This window comes from Desmodus rotundus, chromosome X, assembly GCF_022682495.2.
Source record: "Desmodus rotundus isolate HL8 chromosome X, HLdesRot8A.1, whole genome shotgun sequence".
Taxonomy (NCBI): Eukaryota; Metazoa; Chordata; class Mammalia; order Chiroptera; family Phyllostomidae; genus Desmodus; species Desmodus rotundus.
In genome coordinates this window covers 26,295,311-26,320,779 of record NC_071400.1, presented here as the reverse complement: position 1 = coordinate 26,320,779, position 25,469 = coordinate 26,295,311, and the positions used below count along the sequence as shown (strand labels likewise).

The following is a 25,469-nucleotide window of genomic DNA, read 5'->3' as shown; positions in this document are numbered from 1 at the left end:
ATGTCTAGTGTTTCTGCAGTAGAAGTGTATTGCTACCTGTTTGTAGTGTTATGTAATCAAGAATCATGTCTTTTTTAATTATATTTGTTGAAAATGGAAGGTTGATTGTAGAACAACTGAACAGTTACCAGGAAGAATTTGATGAATTGAAATTCTAATTTATTCCCTTCAGTCTTCCCTGTAACACCACAGTTTGGTCATTCCTAGTTTCCTAGTTAGGCTTCTGAATTATAGTTTTAAAAGAAGGCCTCAGTCAACATATTTTCCCTTTATCAGATTAATTCCTTTCCTGGCATCAGTGTGGTTATAAATAAAGAGCTTGCCAACTCAACATTTGGATATACTTTGTCACAAACCAGGTTGTCAAGATTTATAGAAATTTAAAGTGTTGAAAACTTAAAATTATTGGGTAGATTTAAAATATTGCCATAATGTTTTTTTAGCATCAAGTAAGCTCCATTAAAGGAAATTTACCATATAATCAAAGTTAAGGTTATTAAGTACTTCAAAACACATTCAAAATTAATTTGATAGACTTATTTTATAAATGAATTAGAAACTTTCTTAAGTATATACAATATACTTTAATCTTTTCCTGTGGCTTTAGGATTGTCATTATGAGCACCAGTTACTTTACTATAGTTGTGCCTTCTGTGGCTGTTGAGGTTTTGGAGGGAATTTTGCCCTACTGAATGGCTCTAGACTGCCCTGTGTTTGATATTCTGTGGTCACTGTTGTTTGTTTCCTTCCCTCCCTCCCTTCTTTCTTTCTCTTTCGTCAGCTGTCACTTTTCAATTTACCAGTTCCTAGCAGTCTCACTTCATGTCCCCCTCACTTTTATTGCAATGGGCTCTGGCCTGATGTCCTAATTCACACCTGCCTCTGGAATTAAATGCATGGGGTTTGTGATAGCTACTACTTCCTTTTCTGCTTAATTTTGAGCTTTTGGCCATTGTATGGGCCTGTGAGATGAGAGGAAGAGCTTTGGAAATGGACATTTGTCAAAATGTATGCAACATGTTTGCTTTGAGATTTATTTATATATAAATCTTTATTTCATAGAAATTGTTTCAGAGATTGAGTTACGTGTGCCCTCTGGCACTGCCAAGTTTACAGCACCTGGGCATAAGTTATGGAAGGGGTCTGAACACATATCCATGACTCTAGATTAAAATTTTAAAGAAGCCTTCAAAAGATTTTTGAGAATGTTCTTCTTTAGCCAAGGAAATGGTGGTTTCTTCCAAATATATTAATGTATTTGAACAATCATTTGGTTCTTTGATGTTGTGTTTAAGTACAAGCTCTTTCACAGCATCATTAGAAATTGATTTCATTTGTGGGAGTGCATCATGATGTAAATGGATAATGTCAGACAAATTGTTTAACCTCTTTTTGTGTTAGCCTTATTTTCCTCATCCTTAAAGCCAGGATTATATAGTACCAGCCTCATAGGCATGTTGCCAGGTCTAATCATGTGTGAAGTGGCTGGCGCAGCATAGTAAACTCAATGGATGTCAGTTACTGGTCTACCCCTGCTGGTTCCATTATTCTACTAGAAAGTATTAAATTGTGTGCCCATAGACAAGGAGGTCAAGTATCAATTGTTCTTTTCAGGTTTGGGGTTGGGAAGAGAGTATGATGTTTAATTGTTTTTATTTTTTAATATATATTTTATTGATTATGCTATTATAGTTGTCCCATTTTTTTTCTCCCCTTTATTCCCCCTCTTCCCTGCACCATCCTTCCCTTCAGCATTCCTCCCCCTTAGTTCATGTCCATGGGTCGTACATATAAGTTCTTTGGCTTCTCTATTTTCCTATACTATTCTTAACCTACCCCTGTTTATTTTCTACCTATCATTTATGCTACTTATTCCCTGTACCTTTTCCCCCATTGTCGTCCCTCCCCCTCCCTGCTGATAACCCTCCATGTGATCTCCATTTCTAAATGATAGCTTTGCTGGATAGAGTAATCTTGGGTGGAGGTCCTTGTCCTTAGTGATTTTGAATACTTCTTTCCAGTCCCTTCCTGCCTGCAAGGTTTGTTTTGAGAAATCAGCTGATAGTCATAAGGGAACTCCATTTTAGGTAATTGTCTCCTTTTTTTGCTTGCTGCTTTTAAGATTGTCTCCTTATCTTTAATCTTGGGTAATGTAATTATGATATGCCTTGGTGTGTGCTTCCTTGGGTCCAACTTTTTTGGGACTCTCTGACCTTCCTGTACTTCCTGAAACTTTATTTCCTTTGCCAGATTAGGGAAGTTCTCCTTCATTATTTGTTCAAATAAGTTTTCCATTTCTTGCTCTTCCTCTTCTTATTCTGGCACCCTTATGATTTGGATGTTGGAATGTTTAAAGTTATCCTGGAGGTTCCTAAGCCTCTCCTCATTTTTTTTGAATTCTTGTTTCTTCATTCTGTTCTGGTTGAATGTTTATGTCTTCCTTCTGCTCCAAACCATTGATTTGAGTCCATTTTCTTCCCATCACTGTTGGTTCCCTGTATATTTTCCTTTATTTCACTTTGCATAGCCTTCACTTTTTCCCCTATTTTGTGACCATATTTAACCATTTCTGTGAGCATCCTGATTATCAGTGTTTTGAACTCTGCATGTGATAGGTTGGCTATTGCTTATTTCTGTTTTTGGAGTTTTGATCTGTTCTTTCATTTGGGGCATATATGTTTTTGTCTTGGTGTGCCTGTTACTACATTGTAAGGGGTGGAATCTTAGATACTCACCATGGTGAGGCAACCAATGTCACTGCGTTGTGATGGTGCATGTGGGGGGAGGGGTCTGAGATGGAACAATGCTACTTGCTGGGCTCTTGGTTGGCTTTCAGTCACTTCCCCTGCTACCCACAAGCAAGTTGAGCCCTTCTGATACTGATGCCCAGGTGAGAGGGTTTGTGTACATTGTAGGAGCCTGTGGGTCTCCCCAACGAACTCTCCTGTGAGGCTGAGAGTTTCTTGCACTGCTGCAACCCCCACAGGTGTTTTCAGAGTTTTGAGGCTTTATTTCCCTGCACTGTGGAACCCTGGGTTGCACCGTCTGTCTGGCTCCCCAGTTGTTCCTCTCGGTTTATCTACATGAAAATGTGGGACCCCCAGGTCCTGTAGCTGCTGCCTTGTTGCCAGTCCTCTCCACCCCTCCACCCCGAGTCCTCGCCCCTCCTACCAGTCTGGATGAATATTTGTTCTTTAACTCCTTGGTTGTCGAACTTCCACGCAGTTCAATTTTCTGGCAGTTCTGGGTTTTTTTATTGTTGTTGTTTTTCAATTTATTGTCCTTTTTTGTTGTGTGAGGAGACAAAGTATATCTACCTATGCTTCCATCTTGGCCAGAAGTACTCTTACTGTTGTTTTTAAGTTTATACGTACATACAAGTACCTGCATACACAAAATATAGCTTGGCCAATTGAAATAAATATTATATCTAATTTTTATAATTTCATCTTCCTATGCTAAGACATTCTTTTTTTAGATGTTACTATATTTAGGGCATTTCTAGTGATAAAATTGGCAAGAAAAGTAATTCATCGATACAAATAAGGTTTTGAAAATCCAGCTTTCAATTTTTAAACAAATCTGGCACCACCACCAGTGGAAATTCATATTCATCTTCTTTTCTGCAGTGTTTCCTACTTGTAATTTTTCCCTAGAAATCCCTTTACTTGATCAAGAGATACTTGATCTCTACCTGGAGAGCCTTTACTGCTTTTTGTAATGTGTCTTTCTCCTCTCTTCTGCAATTGTTCTTTAAAATCCTGAATATCCTTGTCAGATTTCTTCTCTGAAATACCAGAGTTAATGCTAATCTTATTTTTTTGGTGGGGTGGTCTGAGCTGTAGGATTTCTTGGCATTGCCATTTGTCGGGGCATTTTTATATTCTACATTGATATTTTATTTTTCTTTTCTTTAGATTATTATTTATTTAAACTTCCAACTAGATTACAGGCTTCTGGATGGGCAAGGACTATAGCTTACATTTATTTGAAGCTCTTCTAGGGAATGATGGGATGTAGTCACCTTACATGACATAGTGCTTAATGAAGAATCCCGGCTAAAGTTAACTCTACCTACTATTACTCTTTCCCTTATAATCTTTAGGTTCATCCTCAAGATTTTAAATAGTACTCTGGATTCTGCCTCACTCTTCATGACATGTGTTTTACATGAAAGGAACTAAGCCAGTATACATATTATAGGCATGAGTAAAGTTAAGTCAGGCAGAAATGGCCAGGGTAGAAGGCGCTAGAAAAAAGGTACCTGTCAGAAGTGTGGGGTTGTTTTCTTGTGCACATTGAGATTGGTATTTATGCTTCATTTATAGGGTTGAGTATCACAGTAAAGGTCACTTAATGAAGAGTTATGCCTTATTATGTGAGTGTAGATGTTTTAGTATTAGAGACTGTCTTACAAGTTCTTTTTTTTTTTCATTTTTCCATGTATTAACTTCTCGTACTTGCAATTTTCAGGAGTTGTCACAGCAGAAATGTTTAGACATATGCAGAACTCTGAAATAATTCGAAAAATGACTGAAGAGTTTGATGAGGTAACGTTACTCTAAATGTTTTGATAATTTTATTCATGTTGATCTTGATTCACGCTTGAAAGTATTCTTACATTCTGAATGTTAGTGTTATGGATAAGAGCTCTGGCATCAGAATCAGTCAGATGGTAGCAGCGCGACCTTGGGCAAGTTGTTGTCTTAGGATCCGTTTCATCATCGGTAAAATGGTGCTGATAATACTTATAAGACTGTTATGAAGATTAAATTCAGTAATGTTTGAAAAATTCCTTAGCATTTTATAATGCCTGGTACACAGTAAGAACTTAATAAATGGTAGCTTCTATTATTGTCAAAAATGGAAATATCAAGGAAGAATAAAGTTTAGAGTCTAAGAACATATCTTGGAATGTTGTAAAAGGAAGATTTGGTCAAAATCTAGGGAACCAGTAGCTTAGGTAAAGGAATATATGTACATATACACATAAATAATTTAGTTTAATATCTCCTTTATGTTTCAAATATGAATAATAAGAGCAATAAAAAATAAATAGTAGCTTAGACTTCAGTTGATCCCTTTATCCGCATGATGTCTTTGAAGTACTGTTGCCGATAAAGATAATGTAAGCTTTTTCAGGGCAGGGAGTTTTATTTGTTCACAGCTGTATTTCAATACCAGTAGTTTTTACTCTTCAGAATTTTTCACTGTGAATTTTCTAGTAGAAACCCTTGTCTCATTTGAGTTTAATTTCATCATTTTTCCGAGCTTACTCTGATGAAGGGGCTTTCAGCTGTCATTCTAAAAGATAGACAAGAGTTGGTAAAATGGCTTTGTTGATCACTAAGTGCTATTAATCAGTCTCCGAGTAGTTAAGAGGTAATTATGAGTAATGGTATTATTTTAGCATTCTAATATTAAATGTTTTAGCGAGAACCTTCTAATTAAAAGGAAACAGCTGTTTGAGATAAGAATCCTGAAATATGAGTTGAAAGTAATTAGCAAACCAAGTTGCTAACTACAATTAAGATGATACATTTTAATATAGTGACTTAAATGAGTCAACCAGAAAATATTAAAAAAAAAACCTTTTTGTGGAGTATTACCTTATTCTCAGATGAGAAATAGTATCATTTATATATGGCATAGCTTAAGATTTAAGAAATACTGTTCTAATGACAACATTTAATTGTTAAAATTTTTTACTCCACTACTGATACAATGATCTTTAGTCTCTAGGATACTCTTCTCAGAAATTCTTTTTGAAGTTCTATATAGTATTGGTCTCTGCTTTTATATTTAAGGACTTGATTTTTAATTATTTATGGAGATTCTCACTGTAACTACATTGAAGAATAGTCCACCTTTATATGGAAGAGTATTCGAGTACCAGTCTTTCCAGGCTGTACTAGCTACATTTCATTTCTATAAAAGTTACCTGGTTGTCTATGTCTGTTGACTGTTTGATGTCCTGAAGCTAATGAAAACATGCATTGTAATCTTTTGATTATTTATAAATCATATGTCAGCCTATTAGATTGGTTGAGAATATTATTTCATCATTTTGAATTCATTTAAAAATATAACATTGGTTTGCTTTTGTTCTAAAGAAATTTTAAAAATATATCTTTGCTTATCAGAATAGTGTTTCACTCTGATGGGAGAGGCTTTTATTTTTAAACTCTGAATAATTGATATTTTCATTGGTTAAAGTAAATTCAGAATAATTATTTTGGTCTTAAATAAAAGCAGAAGTGCTCAGAGGTACTTCTGCCTCTGCGTATTGTTTTTCTGCCTACTTTAAGGATTTTATTGAAAGAGAAGTGTGAGATAAAAGAGACACTTAAGCTTCTACCTGGGGTATTTCAAAAAAGTAAAATTTTATTGTCATGTGCTTTAAATGAAACAGTTGTTTCAATTTTTTCTTTTAGGATAGTGGAGATTATCCACTTACCATGGCCGGTCCTCAGTGGAAGAAGTTCAAATCCAGTTTTTGTGAATTCATTGGCGTATTAGTACGGCAGTGTCAATACAGTATCATATATGATGAATACATGATGGATACAGTCATTTCACTTCTTACAGGATTGTCTGATTCACAGGTCAGAGCATTTCGACATACAAGCACCCTGGCAGGTCAGTATTTAGAAATGTTTTCTGTGTATTTCCTAAGATTACTGATGCAAACAATTTCTATGAAATAATAATGACACAATTAATTAATTTTATTTATAAAGTAACCACTAGGAGGGCACTCACCTCTCCTTCAACTCAACCCCCATGAATTACTGGGAATGGGATGGTATTTTCAGTTTTGGTTCTGTGAAGGCATACTTACATTAGTATATAGTGACTTTTTTGTGGTAAACCTACTTGAATATTATGCCACAGAAAGGGAAGAGTTGGGTAGGAATGTGTTGAGTTCTTGAAAGATGAGATGTTTTATCAAGGAGGATATGGACAGCAAATTTGGAAACAGGTGGTCGTTTTGGATATGTGGTACCAATGACCCTTATTTTATCTCTGGTATGTATAGTCCCTCCTGGTATGATGGTCCCTATGAGATGATGCTTCCTCTGTAACCACATCAGAAAAAGTTGATTTTTCTTATGTCTCTGAGAAACTTTAGGCTGAGTCAAATTCTTTGATCTTTAAATTTTAATGAAATGGATTGCATAATTAATTCTAAAACAATGATGTTTGGTGTTGATGTTGATAAAATCTTTCGGTTTATCCTTTGTGCTAAAGGTAAAATTATTGATACACTATTATAGGATATGTGCTTTTTGATTTGAGTTTGCATAAATTAAATGGGCATTGATTATTTCTATAGTTACAGTATTTATGGATTATTTTTCATTCTCTAAGTGTGGGGATATTTATTTTCCCTGTAGAGTATTTTCCCAAATAATTAAAGATGTATTTCTGCTAAGTCCTGTGCAGTCTCCCTGTAAGTTTTTTGTTTTTAGATTCAAAGTCACAAAAATATAAATGTGATCTTGTTCTATGAGTATAGGTAGTATTTAATGTTAAGAACTTGATGGGTAAAATACATTATAACAAGTATGACAATGTACGGTGAATAAATTTAGATCAGAATGAAAAACTGGTTTGCTGAGGAGGTGAAATAGCTCAGAGCCGAAAATTGTGAATCTCTTTTAAAGAAAGACAATAGCCACAAATTGATTTAGTGTTGTGTTCTGTCATGCAATGAACCAGGTCTGAGAAATAGCCTCGAGTGAGCTAAAGAAAGAGTGAAGTGGTCAGATATTTCAATTATTAAGTTTTAAATCACAGGCAGTGAGTATTGTCGGAGTAGCAAGAGTTCATTAACAGAAGGTAGTGAACTGAAGAAGGAAGTCTCTCATTACTTTATTATTAAAATATCACTTTTGAACTTTGGACTTTTTATCTATGTGGTTGTCATAATTTGACCATTGTCTTTGTGCTATGTAAAAGAATAGAATTAAAGGAAATCAAATATTGGTAAAATTCTCCCAACATTTTTATACACTGTAGATTAACATAAAGCACCCAGGTTCCCTCTTTTTTTGGTTACTGAGATAGCTAATCGCTGTATGAACCACAGTTTACACAGAAGGTGAGTCTTGGTCTCTGAAAAAGATCATGATAAGGGAACATATAGTCTGGATACAGATTACCAATTTTGAATCCTGCTTATAGGAACTACATAATCTGAGGCAAATTTCTTAATCTTGCTGAGTTTTTGCTTTCTCATGAATGAAATGGGGATAGTGTTGGGTTGGCCAAAAACTCTGTTTTTTTTCCGTAAAATAAAAGATACAATTTTTGAACTTCCGGCCAAGATGGTAGCATAGGTAAATATCACTCACCTCCTTGCACAACCACACCAAAATTACAACTAAAATATAGAACAGCCATCACTCAGAACTACCAGAAATCGACTTGAATGGAAGTCTGACAACTACAGAATTAAAGAAACCGCCTCCATCCAGACTGGTAGGAAATGCAGATGCACAGATTGGGCTAGTCCCACATCCACATGTGTTGGATAAAAATTTGGGAGGGATACCTCAGGAGTGAGGATTACCAGCCTCACAGCCCAGGGTTCCAGTGCCAGGAAGATAAGTCCCCACAACTTCTAGCTGCAAAGGCCAACAAGGATCAAGTTGGTGGAAGAAACAGCTAAAGCCCCAAACAGTTCTTAAAGAATCCACACAGGGACTCACCTACTCAGACTCACTCCCTCTGAGTTTCAGCACCAGGACATAAGCTTGAAAGGCACCAGAGGCTCACTGGGAGAAAATGAAGTGTCCTGCAAAAGGTGAGCAGAGACCATTGTCCCTTTTCTAAACTCTCCCACAGCAAAGCCACAGAGCCAGAAAGCTGCAGCCATATCTGAGATTCCATCAACCTGGCTAACATTGTTTGACCTGCCTGGGGGGATCCCCAGAGGCTCCACCCCACCCAAATTACAGGCCCACCCTACAACTTCCTAAGTCCTATTATTAAGCAAGCAACAGCTGACCTCAGTGAGCCCCAGGCCATGAACTAGCAGCAGACAAATTGGATTCACAGCTTGGCTTTATCTTGGAATGTCCAAGCTCCAGGACAAGTAGCAGCCATCTGATAGTGCTTCAAAGGTGAGGCAGGGTGCCTCAGGCAAAACACAGTTTGAGGCTGACCACTGCCTGCACCACCTGGGGGAAATCCCAGGGACAGCACACCTAGTGGACAGCTACAGAGACCACATCGGAGCACCACCACCCTGCCCCTGCACAGCCGATCCTCAATGGAGGGTGGAGGCTGGTGGTCAGTGGTCACAGCCAATCCTTACAGCTGACTGGCCTGGATAAATCCTTCCCATTGATCTGCCAACAGCAACCAAGGCTCAACTACAAGAGGAGGATGTACTCAACCCACATGAAGGGTGTACCTCAAAATACCCAGCTTGGATGATAGGGGAGGCTGTGCCACTGGACCCTACAGGACACGCTACCGAGACTGGACCTTACATTAGGCCATGCTACCAAGACACAGAGTCATTGTAGCTCCACCTAATACATAGAAACAAACACAGGGAGGCTGCCAAAATGAGAAGACAAAGAAACATGGCCCAAATGAAAGAAGAGTTCAAAACTCCATAAAAATAGCTAAATGAAATGGAGATACAGGATTTATCAGATGCAGAGTTAAAAACACTGGTTATAAGGATGCTCAAGGAACTTAGTGAGGACCTCAGCTGCATAAAAAAAATTCAAGTCAGAAACTAAGGATACACTAATTGAAATAAAGAACAGCTTACAGGGAAACAATAGTAGAGTGGATGAAGCTGAGAATTCAATCAGCGATCTAGAACATAAGGAACCAAAAAACAACCAATCAGAACAACAAGAAGAAAAAAAGACTTAAAAATTAGGGTACTTATAAACAGCCTCTGGGACAACTTAAAAAGGTCTAACATTCGCATCATAAGGGTGCCAGAAGGGGATGAGAAAGAGCAAGCAATTGGACATCAATTGGAGAAAATAAAGAAAGAAAACTTGCTTAATACGGTGAACGTAATAGACATGCAAGTCCAGGAAGCACAGAGGCCCAAACAAGATGGATGGAAAGAGGTGTACTCCAAGCTACATCATAATTAAAATGCCAAATATTAAAGATAAAGGGAGAATTGTAAATGTAGCAAGAGTAAAGAAGTTAGTCACCTACAGGGAAGTTCCCATAAGACTGCCCGCTGGATTTCTCAAAAGAAACTTTGCAGGCTAGAAGGGATCGCCAAGAAATATTCAAAGTTATGAAAAGGAGGGACATAAAGCAAAGCTTGCTCTACCCAGCAAAGCATCATTTAGAATTGAAGGGCAGATAAAGAGCTTCCCAGACACAAGAAGCTAAAGGAATTAATCATTACCCAACCATTATTACATGAAATGTGAAAGGGACTTAAGAAAAAGAAGATCAAAACTATGAACAATAAAGTAGCAAAAATACGTATCTATCAACAATTGAATCTAAAAAACAAACAAACGAACAGGGACAGAATCATGGATATGGAGAATCTTTTAATGGTTGCCAGATGGGTTGGGTGTGTGGGGGAAAGAGTGAAGAGGTGAGGGGATGAAGAAGTACAAATCGGTAGTTACAGAATAACCATGGGGATGTAAAGTACAGTATAGGAAATGGAGTAGCCAAAGAACTTACAGGCATGGCCCATGGACATGAACAATAGTGGGGGAATTCACTGAGGGAGTGGGGTGTGCTGGGTGGAAGGCGGCAAAAGGGAAAAATTGGGACAACTCTAATAGCATAATCAATAAATTACAAATTTAAAAATTTTCATTTTTACCAAGTCCTTTTATTGACTTGGATACTTTGAGTATGTCTGCTATCTAATGGGTAGAGGTCAGGGGTGTTGTTAGGCATCTTATAATGCATAAGACAGCCCCACAGCAAAGAAATATTTGGCCCAAATGTCAATAGTACCAAGACACTTCACAAACCAATTTTGACATGTTCAATCAGTCCCAGCCCCTTCTGCATACAGTACACGAGGGTTTTTGTTGTTGTTTTTGGGGGGGTTTTTTTGCCATTCAGTTTCGTTTTTACCTTTTTTGAAATAAAGTATAATATGCCGGAAATGTTGTGTGTCTTCCATCTTCCTTATTAAAATGGCTACACAAAAATTGACCAGTTTTGATGTTTTTTTAAATGTATACTGATATGACAGCTGCCATAATACAAGCTAACAGAATTATTTCAAAAGAAGTTAAAAAACAACTAAGCACTACTAGAGCCCTTGTACAGGAAAAAATGTAACTAACTTTTTGGCCAACCTAATAAAACTTAATTTTGAGGGCTGTTGTAAGGATTAGGAGATAATCTATGAAAAGTTCTTAATGACTGAGTGACATACAATAAGTATTTAATACTCATTCCTTAGGTGTTTTATTGTTGTCAGATATAGCAGGTGTGCTCTCTTCCTTTTTCTTAAAGTTTTTTTTCTTTTAGGTATTTTTAGAGAGGAGGGACAAGAGGGAGATAAGAGAGGGAGAAAAACATCTGTTGGCTGCCTTTTGCTTGCCCACAACTCAGGCACGTGCCCTGACTGGGAATCGAACCCAGTGTACTTTCTGTTCACAGGCTGGTGCTCAGTCCATTGAGCCACACAAGTCAGGGCAGCTATACTTCTCTGTTGGAAGCATAATAGCCCATTTTGGTCTTAATTTCTCTTTACTTGATCTTAATTTGTTAATTTTTTATCTGTGAGACTAATTTCAGTGTTTTTTCCATTTAAAAATAGCTATGAAGTTGATGACAGCTTTGGTGAATGTGGCACTAAATCTTAGCATTAATATGGATAATACACAGAGACAATATGAGGCAGAACGAAATAAAATGATTGGAAAACGAGCCAATGAGAGGCTAGAACTCCTACTACAAAAGCGGAAAGAGGTAAACTTCTGGATTGACTATTTATACTGTTAATATGTGACCAACTTGGTCACCATTAATGATATAACTGGACTAGTTCATCAGATAAAGTTTTTGGTAAGATTTAAATTTAAATAACATATTTCAGGTTGTTTATATGTCTTAGTTTTGTTGGCCATCCATGCCAGCAGGACCTTTTGCATATATTTTCTTTCTGTGTGGACTAGGAATTAAGAGTTTGAGGCTTTTCAATTATGGAGTCCTGGGCAGGTTTGACAAGTTGTTTTTAAGCTTTAGTATTATCTCTACAGTGAAAATATCTAAACTTCAGCTTGTTGCCAGGATGTAATAAGTTTTCACTTATGTGAAATCACTTTGAAAAATAACTTAAAACTACTTATGGTATTTCACTTGGTGGCTTTTTTGTGTAATACGTAGAGGAAAATATATTTTCAGTCTTTTGCTAAATAGTAAATAAAATCTTTTGACAGTGTGTTTGTGATTTAAATTGTTCCTTCCTTGATGATACAATATTTTGCTATCTGATATTGGGGGTGTTTACTTTTATTTACAATAGGTGAAGCCTGATGTTTCAAAAATGTTAATAGTGCTGTTGAGTTAAAGTACTTGCTATGGTAATCTGTAAATTACTTGATTTTGACATTGAGGGCATAGCTGTAATTTAAAGTTGGTTATTTCTGAGGTAGCCATAACTTTTGTTAAAAATGCCTGGACTCAAGAAAAGCCAGAAAAATCTTGCTCACATTTCCCTGATACCTAAATACCTCATCCGTTTCATATAGTTTGCAATGAAGAACTGACCTTTTTCCCCTTTAATTAATATATTTCATCAGATGATCTATTAGGCAAATATAACACGTCTTAGTCCGTGAAATTATGGCCTATTTCTTAGACATAAATTTAAGATTGCAAACACAGAATGAGTGGATTTAGGGAAAATAATTTTTAGGTTAAAATTTCTATACAAATAGAGGGTATTAATACTTCTAAGTTAGGTTGTAAGTTTTAAAATACGTTGACCTGGCTGGGTGGCTCTGGATTGACCACCAGCCTGTGAACCAAAGGGTCACGGGTTCAATTCCTGATCATGACACATGCCTGGGGAGTGGGACAGGGCCCCAGTGGGGGATGCATGAGAAGCAACCACACATTGATGTTTCCCTCTCTTTCTCCCTCCCACACTCACTCCCTCCCACCCCCTGTGTCTAAAAATAAATAAAATCTTAAAAAAAACACGTTGAAAGACCACCTGTACCTGTGACTATCGGTGCTACTGAACAGAAGTGCATGCATGCCCTTGTTAGCATTATTTGGAAATGCAAGATAAGTTTTTAAAAGATTTTATTTATGTATTTTTAGAGAGAGGGTATGGGAGGGAGAACGAGAGGGAGAAAAACATCACCGTGATTGCCTCTTGTGTGCCCCCCAACTAGGAATTGAACTGGTGACCCTTTGGTTCGCAGGAAGGCATTAAATCCACTGAGCCACACCAGCCAGGACAAGATTATATTCATGAAAAGGAAAAAGAAAACATTTTATAAAAGCACAAAACATAACCTCAAAGCTAATTGACATGTAGATTGTGAAAGTTTTTTCTTGTAACTCTGAAGCTCTAAAACAATTTTCTCTTAACTCTTGGACTCTGAACTGAAAATATATGGGAGTAGAGAAATAAACCAAATTTGAAATACTTACTTGATTTTTTTTTCAGGTGAGCCTTGTTTTCCTCAAAACAGTTTATCAGGGAGACAGATGTTTTACTGAGTTATGCTACTCAAATCCCTTTTTTTTTAAACAGTCACTAGTTAGCGTGACACTTCTTTTTCAGAAGATAAAGACCAATGTAATCAAATATTGTTACGCTTTTTTTGATATGAACATATATGTTACATTATAGATAATATGTATTATGATAAACTACTTAGCAGATTTCTTTACACGCCCTTATGCAAATAGAAACTTGTGAGCATTAGGAAAAATTAATCTACCAGCCAAACATTCACAGTCAAGTCAAATATTCCAGATATCAAGGGACTTAACCCAATATACAACAGCTGTTGATTTTTCTATGTGGTTACTCTTGTCTAGTGGAATTAAAAATTAGATGTAACCGCCAAAACCCTGCATTAGTACTTTAACACATTTTAAATGTTCTTTTGGTTGTCTTCTGTTTCAATTGAAAAGAAACTATATGTGTTTTTCAGCTTCAAGAAAATCAGGATGAAATAGAAAATATGATGAATGCAATATTTAAGGGAGTGTTTGTACATAGATACCGGTAAGTCCGTTTTTTTTTCTATATAATTCTTCACTCTATTCAAGTTTGTAAGGGTTTAGGTAATACAAGTTAGTGGAAAGAGTGATGGAGTAAGATCAGTGTTAGAATCTAAGTTCTTCCATGGAAATGAGGCACTCAAGGCAACTTGATGTTTTCTATCTGAAAAATGGGTTAGTGTTGATTATTAACTTGTGGCTGCCCAGCAAATGGAAGCTACTGCTATTATTAGGAGCCAGGGTATAGAGTACTTCATTTCTTTTGAATGTGTTATGTTAGTAGAGCCTGTACATGATGAGTCCTGGCTCTCTTTTCCATTTGAATATCAGTGGGAAAATTTGGATAGATGTGTTATGTTTTCTTTTTCTATTTTGTGTGTAGAGGAAAGACGTAGGTAATCTTACCATTATTTCTTCTGTGACCTATTCTTTACATGTTGGTGGCATTCTTATTCAACTTCTTCCTCATTTCTGTAATTTGGCAGTTACCGAATTAGGTTAATATTTTTTAATGTTCCTTTGTCCATTCTTTGTTTTTATTTCTATTGTCATCATTACCTTTGTCTGTTCCCATCATTTTCATGCCTAGAGATTTTTGAACTTTTCCTAAAACATTCTTTTGTTGCATTATTTTTCTGCTAAAAAGCCTTCAGTGACTCACTGGTGTCTACAGGATGAATTAAAATAATTTAGTCTGCCATTCAAATCCAAATTGAGCTTCATCTCAGTGTTATGTGTAACTAATTCTCGCCTGGAAAAGTACGTTCTAGCCAGACCAGTGTACCCACTGTCTTCTGAACACACCATGCCCAGCAGGTATGAGCAGAGGCTGTGATACGGCATGGTGTAAAAGGTGGGAAACAGATTTTGTTTGTAGTTTCATTTATTTTTAAATATTTATGTGGCAATAATTATGCTTTGCTGACTAAACTACAACTCTTGACATTCACAGTCTATGCTTCAATCCTACTTTTAAATCCCAGTAATACTTATCATAGTGGTACGTTCATAGTAGGTTTGAATTATTTGGCATCTCTTGAATAAAGAAGTCCTATGGTATGGTGGCACTAATAATGTATAATTTTTTTTCCTTCAGCGATGCAATAGCTGAGATCCGAGCTATTTGTATTGAAGAAATTGGCATTTGGATGAAAATGTATAGTGATGCCTTTCTTAATGACAGTTATTTAAAATATGTTGGTTGGACTATGCATGATAAGGTAAGAAATGCCGTACAGACTGCTTGTCTGTCTACCCACAGGCATAGCTGCCTGCAGCTTTCATTCAAAAAGAGTTATGTGAATGTAGGTTAACCTGGGACCATCTTCCTTTATTCTCTTCTGTCAGTTCCATGAAAACATAGTCCCTATCACATAAAGTCCTGTAGATTTTTGAATCTTGGCCACTGAATTAGCCTTTAATCTTCAATTATTTTTTAATGAAATACTAGGATCACGTAGGTGGGGTGGTAAGGCATTTCGTAGACCAGTAAGTAGAGTCCTTCCTTCGTTGATATGTGAGTATTATATTCTGAAAAATTTCTCTTTTGATAAACATGTATCTTAGCCAGATTATAAATTACAACTTGGCCTCTGAACTTTTTGATTTTTTTATTGTTCTTAATTCATCTTCCTCTGAAGTTGCCTCTTCATTGGCCTTTAAATTCCTTGTATATATCCCTTCCAAGTACTACTTTTTGTAAAGGAAAACTTAGTATGAAATATGCTACTATTACCTTCCATAATAGTTTTTTCTGAGAATAGATTTTCAAAACATTTTCATTTGATCTACACAAATGAAAACCCCAAAGGTATTTAGTCTTAAATTTATGTATTGATTCGTATTTTCACAGGATCAAAGATGAGTTTCTGAAGAAGTACTGTTGTAGAAAGTGGGAAATATTGAATACATCTTGAATATTCATGTTGCAAACATGCAAAGTTTTAATGCATTTTCTCCTCTTGTTTCGTTTAGCAAGGTGAAGTAAGACTCAAATGTCTCACTGCTCTACAAGGGCTGTATTATAACAAAGAGCTTAATTCCAAACTGGAACTTTTTACCAGTAGGTTCAAGGTTAGTATTACTTTAAGTATTAACAAATTACCTATTCTTTGAAAGTATTTTTCCCTTGCTTTCCCTTTAAAAATCTTTATTTTTTGTCCTTAGGATAGAATTGTGTCTATGACCCTTGACAAAGAATATGATGTTGCAGTACAAGCAATAAAATTACTTACTCTTGTTTTACAGTAAGTATGTATTTATTGCATATTACTGATGCCCAGATATCTACAGAATGCATTAGAGAACTTGTTTTCAATTATCTAGATCTAAATTTTAATAACTTAAGTCATGGGGTTTTACAGTGAAGTTCAGAAAATAGGAAAAGGAAATCATTGATTAGAAAAATTCTGAGCTAGGAATTCATGTGTTCTCATTCTCTTGGTCAGTTTTCTTTCCATTTTATTATCTTAATATGGTCTCAAAATAAGGTTAAATAGTTGAGTGCAATAAACTGTGCTTATTGTATTTTGTCATTTTGTCGCACTTTTACAAATAAGTATTTATGGAAACTTCTCTGTAAACAACCTGATTTTAAACATATTATGTTAAAATGTAATAGTGATGCAAATCATTTTTTTCGTTTTAAAGGATTGTGATAATATAGGTAACATCAAATTTACCATTTTAAATATATGTGATCGGGCAGGTCAGTGGCATAATGTGATGTTCACATTGCTGTGCATCCTTCATCATTATCCATCTGCAGAACTGTTTTGTCCTTTCATCCTGAAACTCTGTACCCATTAAAGACTAACTCTTCGTTCCTCCCCCCTTCCCCCACCCCAGTCCCTGGTGACCACTGTTCTACTTTCTATCTTTATGAATTTGACTATTTTAGGTACCTCATGTACATGGAGTCATACAATATTAGTCCTTCTGTATCTGGCTTATTTCGCTTTAGCGTATTGTCTTCAGTGTTTGTGTTGTACCATGTATCAGAATTTGGTACCTTTTGGTACCTTTTGCATTCACCTGTCAGTGGACATTCAGGTTGTTAACATGATCCAAATAATTGCAAAAGGGATTTTTTAAAAAAATCATAGCATGTTAATTCTGATAGTCATGGAAATTTCATCATGTAAGAATAGCTGATGAAATTCAATAAAAACTAATGAGAGATGACTGTCCACTATGATTTTCAATCATGTTGTAAAGCCATAGTAATTTTTTAAATTTTGGTACTGGTGGATAGGCAGAGAGATCAGTGGCGTGGAATAAAGAACAATATAGAGATAAACGAAGTGCATCCAGGAACCTAGTATTGGGCAAGGGTGGCTTTTCCTATCAGAAAATAAATGGTTTTGTGACAACTAGGTTCTGTTTTGGGGGGTAATAAATTAGATTCCTATCTAATTTCTCATAAAAAAAGAATTTTCAGATGGATTAAATGTTTAAATGCAAGAAAATGAAACCATTAAAATACTAGATCAAAACTTGGGAAGATTAAAAATTGTTATTTTATATATAAAATGAACAAGATCTTTCTGAGCATGACATAAAACTTAGACATAAAAAAGCCATCGAATTAATAACTACATAAAAAATTAAAAATGTATTATATAAAATACCATAAACAAATGGCATAAACAAATACTCATAAAACAAATGGTAGTTTGGGCAAAATATTTGTATCATAGGAATCAGTTTCAATAAATCAATAAAATTAACAGAAACCCAAAAGTAAAGTAGACAAAAGTTAGTAACCAGATCATTGACAGAAAAGAAAAATTTAAACATATAAAAAGATATTTAGCCACATACTTTAGAGAAATGCGTACTAAAATGGGACCATTATGTTACCTTTTGCTTGACAGAGATACAAAAATGTTTGGTAATACACTGTATTGTTGAGACTATGTAGAAACAAGCCCTAATGTATTGTTGATGGGACTACAAGTTGATATCTCTATAGAGAAAAGTTTGGCAATATCTTTTAAATTTTTTTAAATAGTCATGTTCTTCTAACAATGTTTGTAATAGAATTTTGGAAATAGCCTAGATGATTATCAGTAGTGGAAGAATTAAGTTAATATATAAAATAATAGCTTATATAAACACCTTATGGCGGTTGAAGACTACAACAGCCCTGTGGGAATGTGGTGGTGGCGCTCTACATTTACATAAAATGCACGACCTCATAGTCAGTAACAAGGAGGCAGCTCTAGATGTGCTGACATTTTCTGAAAATTCACTTAACTGGAGGCATTTTGAGCAGTTTTGACTACTATATTTTTCTATAATTTCTAAGTGAAATTATAATGCGTAACTAAAATATTGAAAATTTCCTGAAATAAACAAGAAACTAATAGTATTCTACCTATATTTCTGGAGCCTCTCACTTTTCCATAATACCTTATAGATACTTTTTCCCTTGGTTCTGATGGCTGATATTTTTATGAAGGATGATAGCCATTTATGTTGGTTCAGCCGTGTATATAACTAATAACTGCATCTTACAAAGATCATTCCTTTTCAAATAGTTAAAATTTGTGACCAATTTGATTCAGTGTATCTTTTTTTATTATAAATAAGTGATTTTTCCAAAAACGGTCCAATATTATATATAGAATAGTTTAAATCAAAGTGCTTTTGAAACTTGTACTTTAACATTTTAGTTTTGTTTCTGCAAAAGAAGTGATATTTCCTTTGACATCAGACTCTGGAGATCTTGAGCACAACAAAAACCCAAAAAGGATCTGAGATCCTCAGCTAAACATGTAATGTACTTAGGCTTTTCTCTCTGGGATGGTCCTGTGATTCTTAATTTACATAAAATAGCAAAAACCTGAATTGTTTATTTCACAGTAGACTAAAAACACACAAGGTTTTTGGCACTTAAATTTTAATTAGTAAATCCATTTTCATTGCCTTATATGGTGTTCAATACATGATGGATGAAGTATTCTTCAGTATTGTGTGGTGCTAGACAGACTGGGGTGTTAGTATATTTTAATGGTACAATATTGTCTCAATATTATCGAAACTGTGAAATATATGCAGTATTCTCTGTGATTATTAACTAAGCTCTTAGCATGCCACCACTTTACTTCTACATTAGTTTATATATTTTTTCTATATTTTCCTTTAGTGTCCTTGTCAACATTATTACTTCTCTTCACCATGTATGTCTTTTCCTTCGTTAATGACTCTAATTTTACCTTTCATTGATTTTAGATGTTAACAAAACAGCTATTTTCTCAGTGCAAGCTTTTACTGATAGATGATAATCAGATAAAGTTGATGTGTTTTAAATTTTTCTTAATACAAATTAGTTGAAAGTATGAGAGCATGGATTTCTATACTCAGTACACTTAAAATTACAACATTACACAAACGACTGCTACTGCTTATTTTTTTTTAGGAGTAGTGAAGAAGTTCTTACTGCAGAAGATTGTGAAAATGTCTATCATCTGGTATATTCAGCTCACCGGCCAGTAGCAGTAGCAGCTGGAGAATTTCTCTACAAAAAGTAAATCTACATTTCTGTTTCTCATTTTCATAGTATACTTTTATGACAGTAATTTATTGTGTTATAATTTATATTAAAATATATATAGCTTATTTTTTAAAAAATACTAATTCCATCCCTGCCTGGTGTGGCTCAGTCGGTTGGAGTGTCACCCTCCCCAGTCAGGGAGCGTACAGGAGGCAGCCAATTGGTGTTTCTCTCTCACATCGATGTTTCCTTCCCTTCTTCCCTCTCCAGAAGCAATGAAAAAATGTCCTTGGGTGAGGATGAAAAAAAATTATTCCGTACAGGCCAAATTAAAATGTTCTCATTTTGTACTATTTCCTTTAAAAGGGAATGCACCTATATCTTTTAATGGATATGCTTAAAAATGTACCTAACTATATCACAGTGTTAAGGCCTTTTCCTAATTTTTCACTTTTTTTGACGTCAACTTCCCCCAAAATACGCATTTGGAGTGAAGCATTTATTAAAAAGAGTATATGATGTACAATGTTCACACTACAGTTTTCTGTTTCTCGCTATCCAGTGTTCTCTTTTTTTATTTATAAGGAAAAAGAGCCATGATAGCCACAGAAAGTGGCCACTAAGTCTAGACTTTGGGAAAATTGTACAAGAAAGAGAAGAAGTAAAACATGCTCAGTTTAAAGAGAAGAATATTTATCTTAGATTTATATGCATAAGTGGTATAGGTTAGTCAGTCATTGCAGTAACCTTTATGATAGGAAATGGTTGCATAAAATGCAGTGAAGTTAATAATAATTCGCAATGCAGTTACAGGGTGGAGGCAAAAGTAGGTTTAGTTGTGAGTATACGAGACACAGAGGTTATTCTTATTGTTATTTTTTATTTATGGTACTGTTTTCCATTCAAACAACTATAAACCTACTTTAGCCTCACCCTGTACAATTAACGTGAGAGGTTAAGAGGGCTTAGAAGTACCATGAAGTTAAAATGAAAAAGGTTTATGGCAGTTATTTGCTTGGATATAATGTTGGACAGTATTATACCTACCTAACTCCAGTTTACTTCATAAATATAAGATCCAGACTGTTTTTTAATTGGGAAATGTTGTTTTTTTTGTTTTACAAGTAAATATTTTGCATTGATTGCAGGCTCTTCAGTCGTAGAGATCCAGAGGAGGATGGAATGATGAAAAGAAGGGGGCGACAAGGTCCAAATGCCAACCTTGTTAAGACATTGGTTTTTTTCTTCCTGGAAAGTGAGGTTAGTTTATGTGCATTTTCTATTTACGCTGACTTTTTTTGAGGATACTCCCTCTGTGTTCATGCAGGATGTTGGCACATGTATTTTTTATTTGTAATGTTTTTGACAGGTTTTGGTGTTACAGTGATACTGTCTCCATAAAATGAGTCGGGAAGCTCTAGGGCTATTTAAACTTCACAGAATTAAGAGAAATAATTTGCTTATATATTGAATGGATAAATAAACATGTATTTTGTTCTTGTAATCATAATCATTCCCATTCAGTTAAAACACATTTGCATTATATTTTATAATTGAGAGCAGTTAACTCATGTAATATTTATTCCAAATAGGTTCTAAACATACATGCATATAATCTAAAAATAATTTTCATGTTGGTGATTATTGTGGGAAATGTTTAGTGATACTACCTAAGAAGGTTTACTTATACACAGCAAGCCAAGGCAGTTTCTTCTCTGTCCTTTCTTTCATCTGACCCGAAAAAACAGATTGCTGTTTAAGTTTGTACGTGGTGTACACAAAGCTTCCATTCTTTTGAGTTACGCCTAGTGCGCTGCTTGTTTAAGGGCACATTGCTCTTTTTACATTTTAGTTACATGAGCATGCAGCATACCTTGTGGATAGCATGTGGGACTGTGCTACTGAGCTGCTGAAGGACTGGGAATGTATGAATAGCTTGTTGCTGGAGGAGCCACTTAGTGGAGAGGAAGGTAAGGATGTTTAATTGTGTTTTTGTTGTTTAGACAGTTTTGAAAATAGATTTTACTTACTCCATTTGTTTGTTTTTTAGTGTTAAAATAATTGAGTGAAAACCTTACTTTATGAATAATTTTGTTTTCATATGCATGAATGTTGTGCCACATAGACAGATGTAATTGCCGTCAGCATTCTTGAATGTTTTTGTATCTTTGTTCATTTTTCTTTGCTAAAATTGTGGATCAGTGGTATACAGATTGTAATGTTTAGGAAGGTTTAACTTGTTTTGATCTTTTCTGTGATACAGTAATGGAATTTTACTCAGTGGGTTAGGTCAGATTCTATCACAGCCAGAAGGAACTGTTATGTAATAATTATAAATGGCATATAGGGAAGAGAAATAGATGGACTTTCTGATTTTTTTTCAGCGCTGACAGACAGACAAGAGAGTGCTCTGATTGAAATAATGCTTTGTACCATTAGACAAGCAGCCGAATGTCATCCTCCTGTGGGAAGAGGGACAGGAAAAAGGGTATGCCAATATATTTTCAGTATTCTAAACTATGTTTTTCTTTTCAGTGTCTTTTATAAAATTATTTGTAACCATAGAACCAGATTTTTGAATCTTACATTTTATTTTTCAGGTGGCCTTTGCTTGTAAATATGTGTTTAGAAGTAAATTTTTAAAGCCTTAGCAATTTGGGACATTTCTTCCATAAGATGACTTTGTTAGTTACTACAGAATTACAATGATTGACAATTCTTGCCTTCAGGACTGATTGTAGTGCACCATTTTAGAATGATGCATTTGTCTGTTCAGGTTTATGTAAAGCCTTCTATTTTCTTTCTGTTTTTTTTTTTCTTTTGTTTTTTAATTGCTGGTAATAACTTACTATGTTGAATTCATAAGCCATGGGTCATGGCCCACAGCTTAGAATAGGCTGAAATGCTACTCAAACTTGTTATTACAAAAGTTCCTAAACTTCCTGTTCCTAACTGCTGCTTCTTGGTTAGTCCAGTTGTGTATTGATTGTTGCTTTAGGACTATTCAAAGTTTTTATTGTTTTTTAGGTGGCTTTTTTTTGTCTTGTAACATGCAAGTTATTGTCACTTTTGAGTTTCAAGTTTAATACTAAAAGTTTTTGTGTCCATCATCTAAAATGTAGTTTTATTGTTTGTTTTATATATCTTAAACTTGAGCGCCTAACAGGGTCAGTGGTTTAGTAAGTACCAAATGCTGTGTTCCTGTAGGTGCTGACAGCGAAGGAGAAGAAGACCCAGTTGGATGACAGGACAAAAATCACTGAACTTTTTGCTGTGGCCCTTCCTCAGTTACTAGCTAAAGTAAGTTTGTGTCACTATCAGAATGTTACTAAAAAATAGTACATTTTGTTTGGGAATGTCACACAAGATTTTATCATAATACTTGCTTAACATTATTGTGATGATTTTTACTTTTTTTTTTTTTTTTAAATTTCAAAGTACTCTGTAGATGCAGAAAAGGTGACTAACTTGTTGCAGTTGCCTCAGTACTTTGATTTGGAAATATATACCACTGGACGATTAGAAAAGGTATGTGCTGTTTTCTGTGTATTAAAAAACCTTGAAAATTATTAGTTTAGTTCATCCTATTATATTGTTTTTTTCATATTTTAAAAATATAGTCTTGTAACTTCTAATGCTAAGGAAACATATCTTACATGTCTTCTGTAATTTAGGTACGTTGGTTGGATTTAGAGAATGGCACTAGTGAGGCTTTGATTCATATTCACAGCCATATTCTGATTCCTAGCCATTATGTTACTGTCACTGATCATTTATGGAGATTGGGGGTGGGTAAAAGGACCACAACACTTATAAAACAAAAGCAGCTAATATCCACTGAAAATTTTTATTGTCTTCCATGAATTGTTATATGTTCTTCATATGTATTAAAATTCTCATCAAAGCCCTATGAAATAGGTGATATTATTCCTGTTAATATTAAGAAAATAAGCATGGGTGGGTCAGTGTATTTATTTTCCATGACTAGAAAAACACCTTAAAATGCATGTCCTGCTGGTTGTAGAGTAAGTTTATTTTAAGCTTTTCAACCATGGTGGTGGAATTGCTTTATGCCTATCATGTATACATTACCAGTGATTTTAATGAAAAAAACTTTGATTTTGCAGCATTTGGATGCCTTATTACGACAGATCCGAAATATTGTAGAGAAGCACACAGATACAGATGTTTTGGAAGCATGTTCTAAAACTTACCATGCACTCTGTAATGAAGAGTTTACAATCTTCAACAGAGTAGATATTTCAAGAAGTCAACTGATAGACGAGTTGGCGGATAAATTTAACCGGCTTCTTGAAGATTTTCTGCAAGAGGTATGGATTACAAGTATTTTGTCAGTTGGGTCCTCTTCCCCTTCAGTTACTGAATTAGTCACCAGTCTGGGTGATAGTCCCTAGCAGTAAGTTCAAAAGATCTCAGGCTTTTTGTTCTGTGATTCACCATGCTGTTACTCCTCTACCATCCTATTCACCATGCTGTTACTCCTCTACCGTCCTAGAAAGGTGGTAAAAATCGGTGACTTGGAGAAGGCGAACACAAAACTAACATCTTTTGTTACTTTATAGAAATGACCTGGGAACTTACCAGGGTTTAGTTGATAAGAGGCTGTTTGGGAACAGGGTATTAATGGAACAGAAAAGTAGAGCTAGCCTGTGGGCCATGTAGTCTGAAAAAGTAGGGTATTTTTTATTGTATGGTCTTGGATATTATAAAGCCTTGAGAAATTGCTGTTGTAGCCACGATTGATTTTTGGGTTTTGGATATTCTGTTGTATTTTGAAAGAGGCTTAAAGCATGGCACTCAAATACACTTATATTTTTATTGTGATTTTTATCATTTCTGGAAATATATTCAGCAGTCTAATTGATTTGCATAAAATAAAAATCCTTCTCAAATTAATGTATTTAGCCTTTTCCACATTACTTTTACCAGTACTGCTGCAAAAATCATATGGACTTCGTAATTTTCAGGTTTCTTGTTTAAGAATTATTTCTTTAACTTTCCTTTTTTTGCGTGTATAACATTCCATACTTACTAATTTTTGCTTAATTGGCAGTTTGTGCAAATATGTCAGTGTAGAATGATCACATTCTTAGTTAAAATTTTTAATGGCTCTAGTCTTGGCTAGATATGATTGTGATTAGAACAAGCGATGTTTTTTTTGTTAATTAAGTTCAATTACTTGGTAGAAAAATTAAAATTTAAAAACAACTAAGCTTTTTTTGAGAGACCCAGTGTTTGATATAGTAATTTGCATAGTATTTAACAAACTTTATAAGTTTCATGTAATAAAACTCATAAAGTTTTCAAAGATTTAAGTTACTCTGAATTGGAATGTTGATATCTAGAAAGGACTAGCATGGACAGTCCTTACGCAGAGGTTTTTTCCAAATTAGTTATGATCGGACTGATACATCTTTCTTGGGCACTGTATTTCTTTTGTGTGGGTTTTGTCATCTAGGTGTCGTTTTTCTGATTGCTTGCTTGTCCTCTTGTCCTCTAATGTGTTTTTCTTTATTGTCCCAATACTGTGAAAAAGCAGATGTGTTCATAGTTTTGTGTCAAGATTACTTAAAGGAAAAAGGGAGAATGTTGTTCACTTCCTCTTTTTTGGGTGTGATGTACCTGTGATAACAACTGTGTCTGCTCATTACTTCAGCCATATTGCTTTAAATTTGGCCAGATTTTGGTATTAAATGACATAGTTTATATGCGGTTGTTACTAGGTTATTCTTTCAAGTTG

The 25,469-nt window shown here is 35.1% G+C and overlaps 1 protein-coding gene across 4 annotated transcripts in view; it reads left to right on the top strand.

Annotated features, from left to right (window-relative positions):
- The window catches only part of STAG2 (STAG2 cohesin complex component), a 125,910-nt gene that overhangs the window by 68,392 nt on the left and 32,049 nt on the right, over positions 1–25,469 (top strand). For all 4 annotated transcript variants that reach the window (XM_045201051.3, XM_024567024.4, XM_053916883.2 and 1 more), the window contains exons 6-19: positions 4,474–4,550; positions 6,435–6,639; positions 11,786–11,937; positions 14,142–14,215; positions 15,308–15,431; positions 16,186–16,284; positions 16,378–16,457; positions 19,634–19,741; positions 20,857–20,968; positions 21,561–21,678; positions 22,093–22,196; positions 22,916–23,008; positions 23,147–23,236; positions 23,836–24,039. In XM_045201051.3, the coding sequence (XP_045056986.2) occupies positions 4,474–4,550; positions 6,435–6,639; positions 11,786–11,937; positions 14,142–14,215; positions 15,308–15,431; positions 16,186–16,284; positions 16,378–16,457; positions 19,634–19,741; positions 20,857–20,968; positions 21,561–21,678; positions 22,093–22,196; positions 22,916–23,008; positions 23,147–23,236; positions 23,836–24,039 (1,640 nt within the window). The remainder of the gene's footprint in view (positions 1–4,473; positions 4,551–6,434; positions 6,640–11,785; positions 11,938–14,141; positions 14,216–15,307; positions 15,432–16,185; positions 16,285–16,377; positions 16,458–19,633; positions 19,742–20,856; positions 20,969–21,560; positions 21,679–22,092; positions 22,197–22,915; positions 23,009–23,146; positions 23,237–23,835; positions 24,040–25,469) is intronic.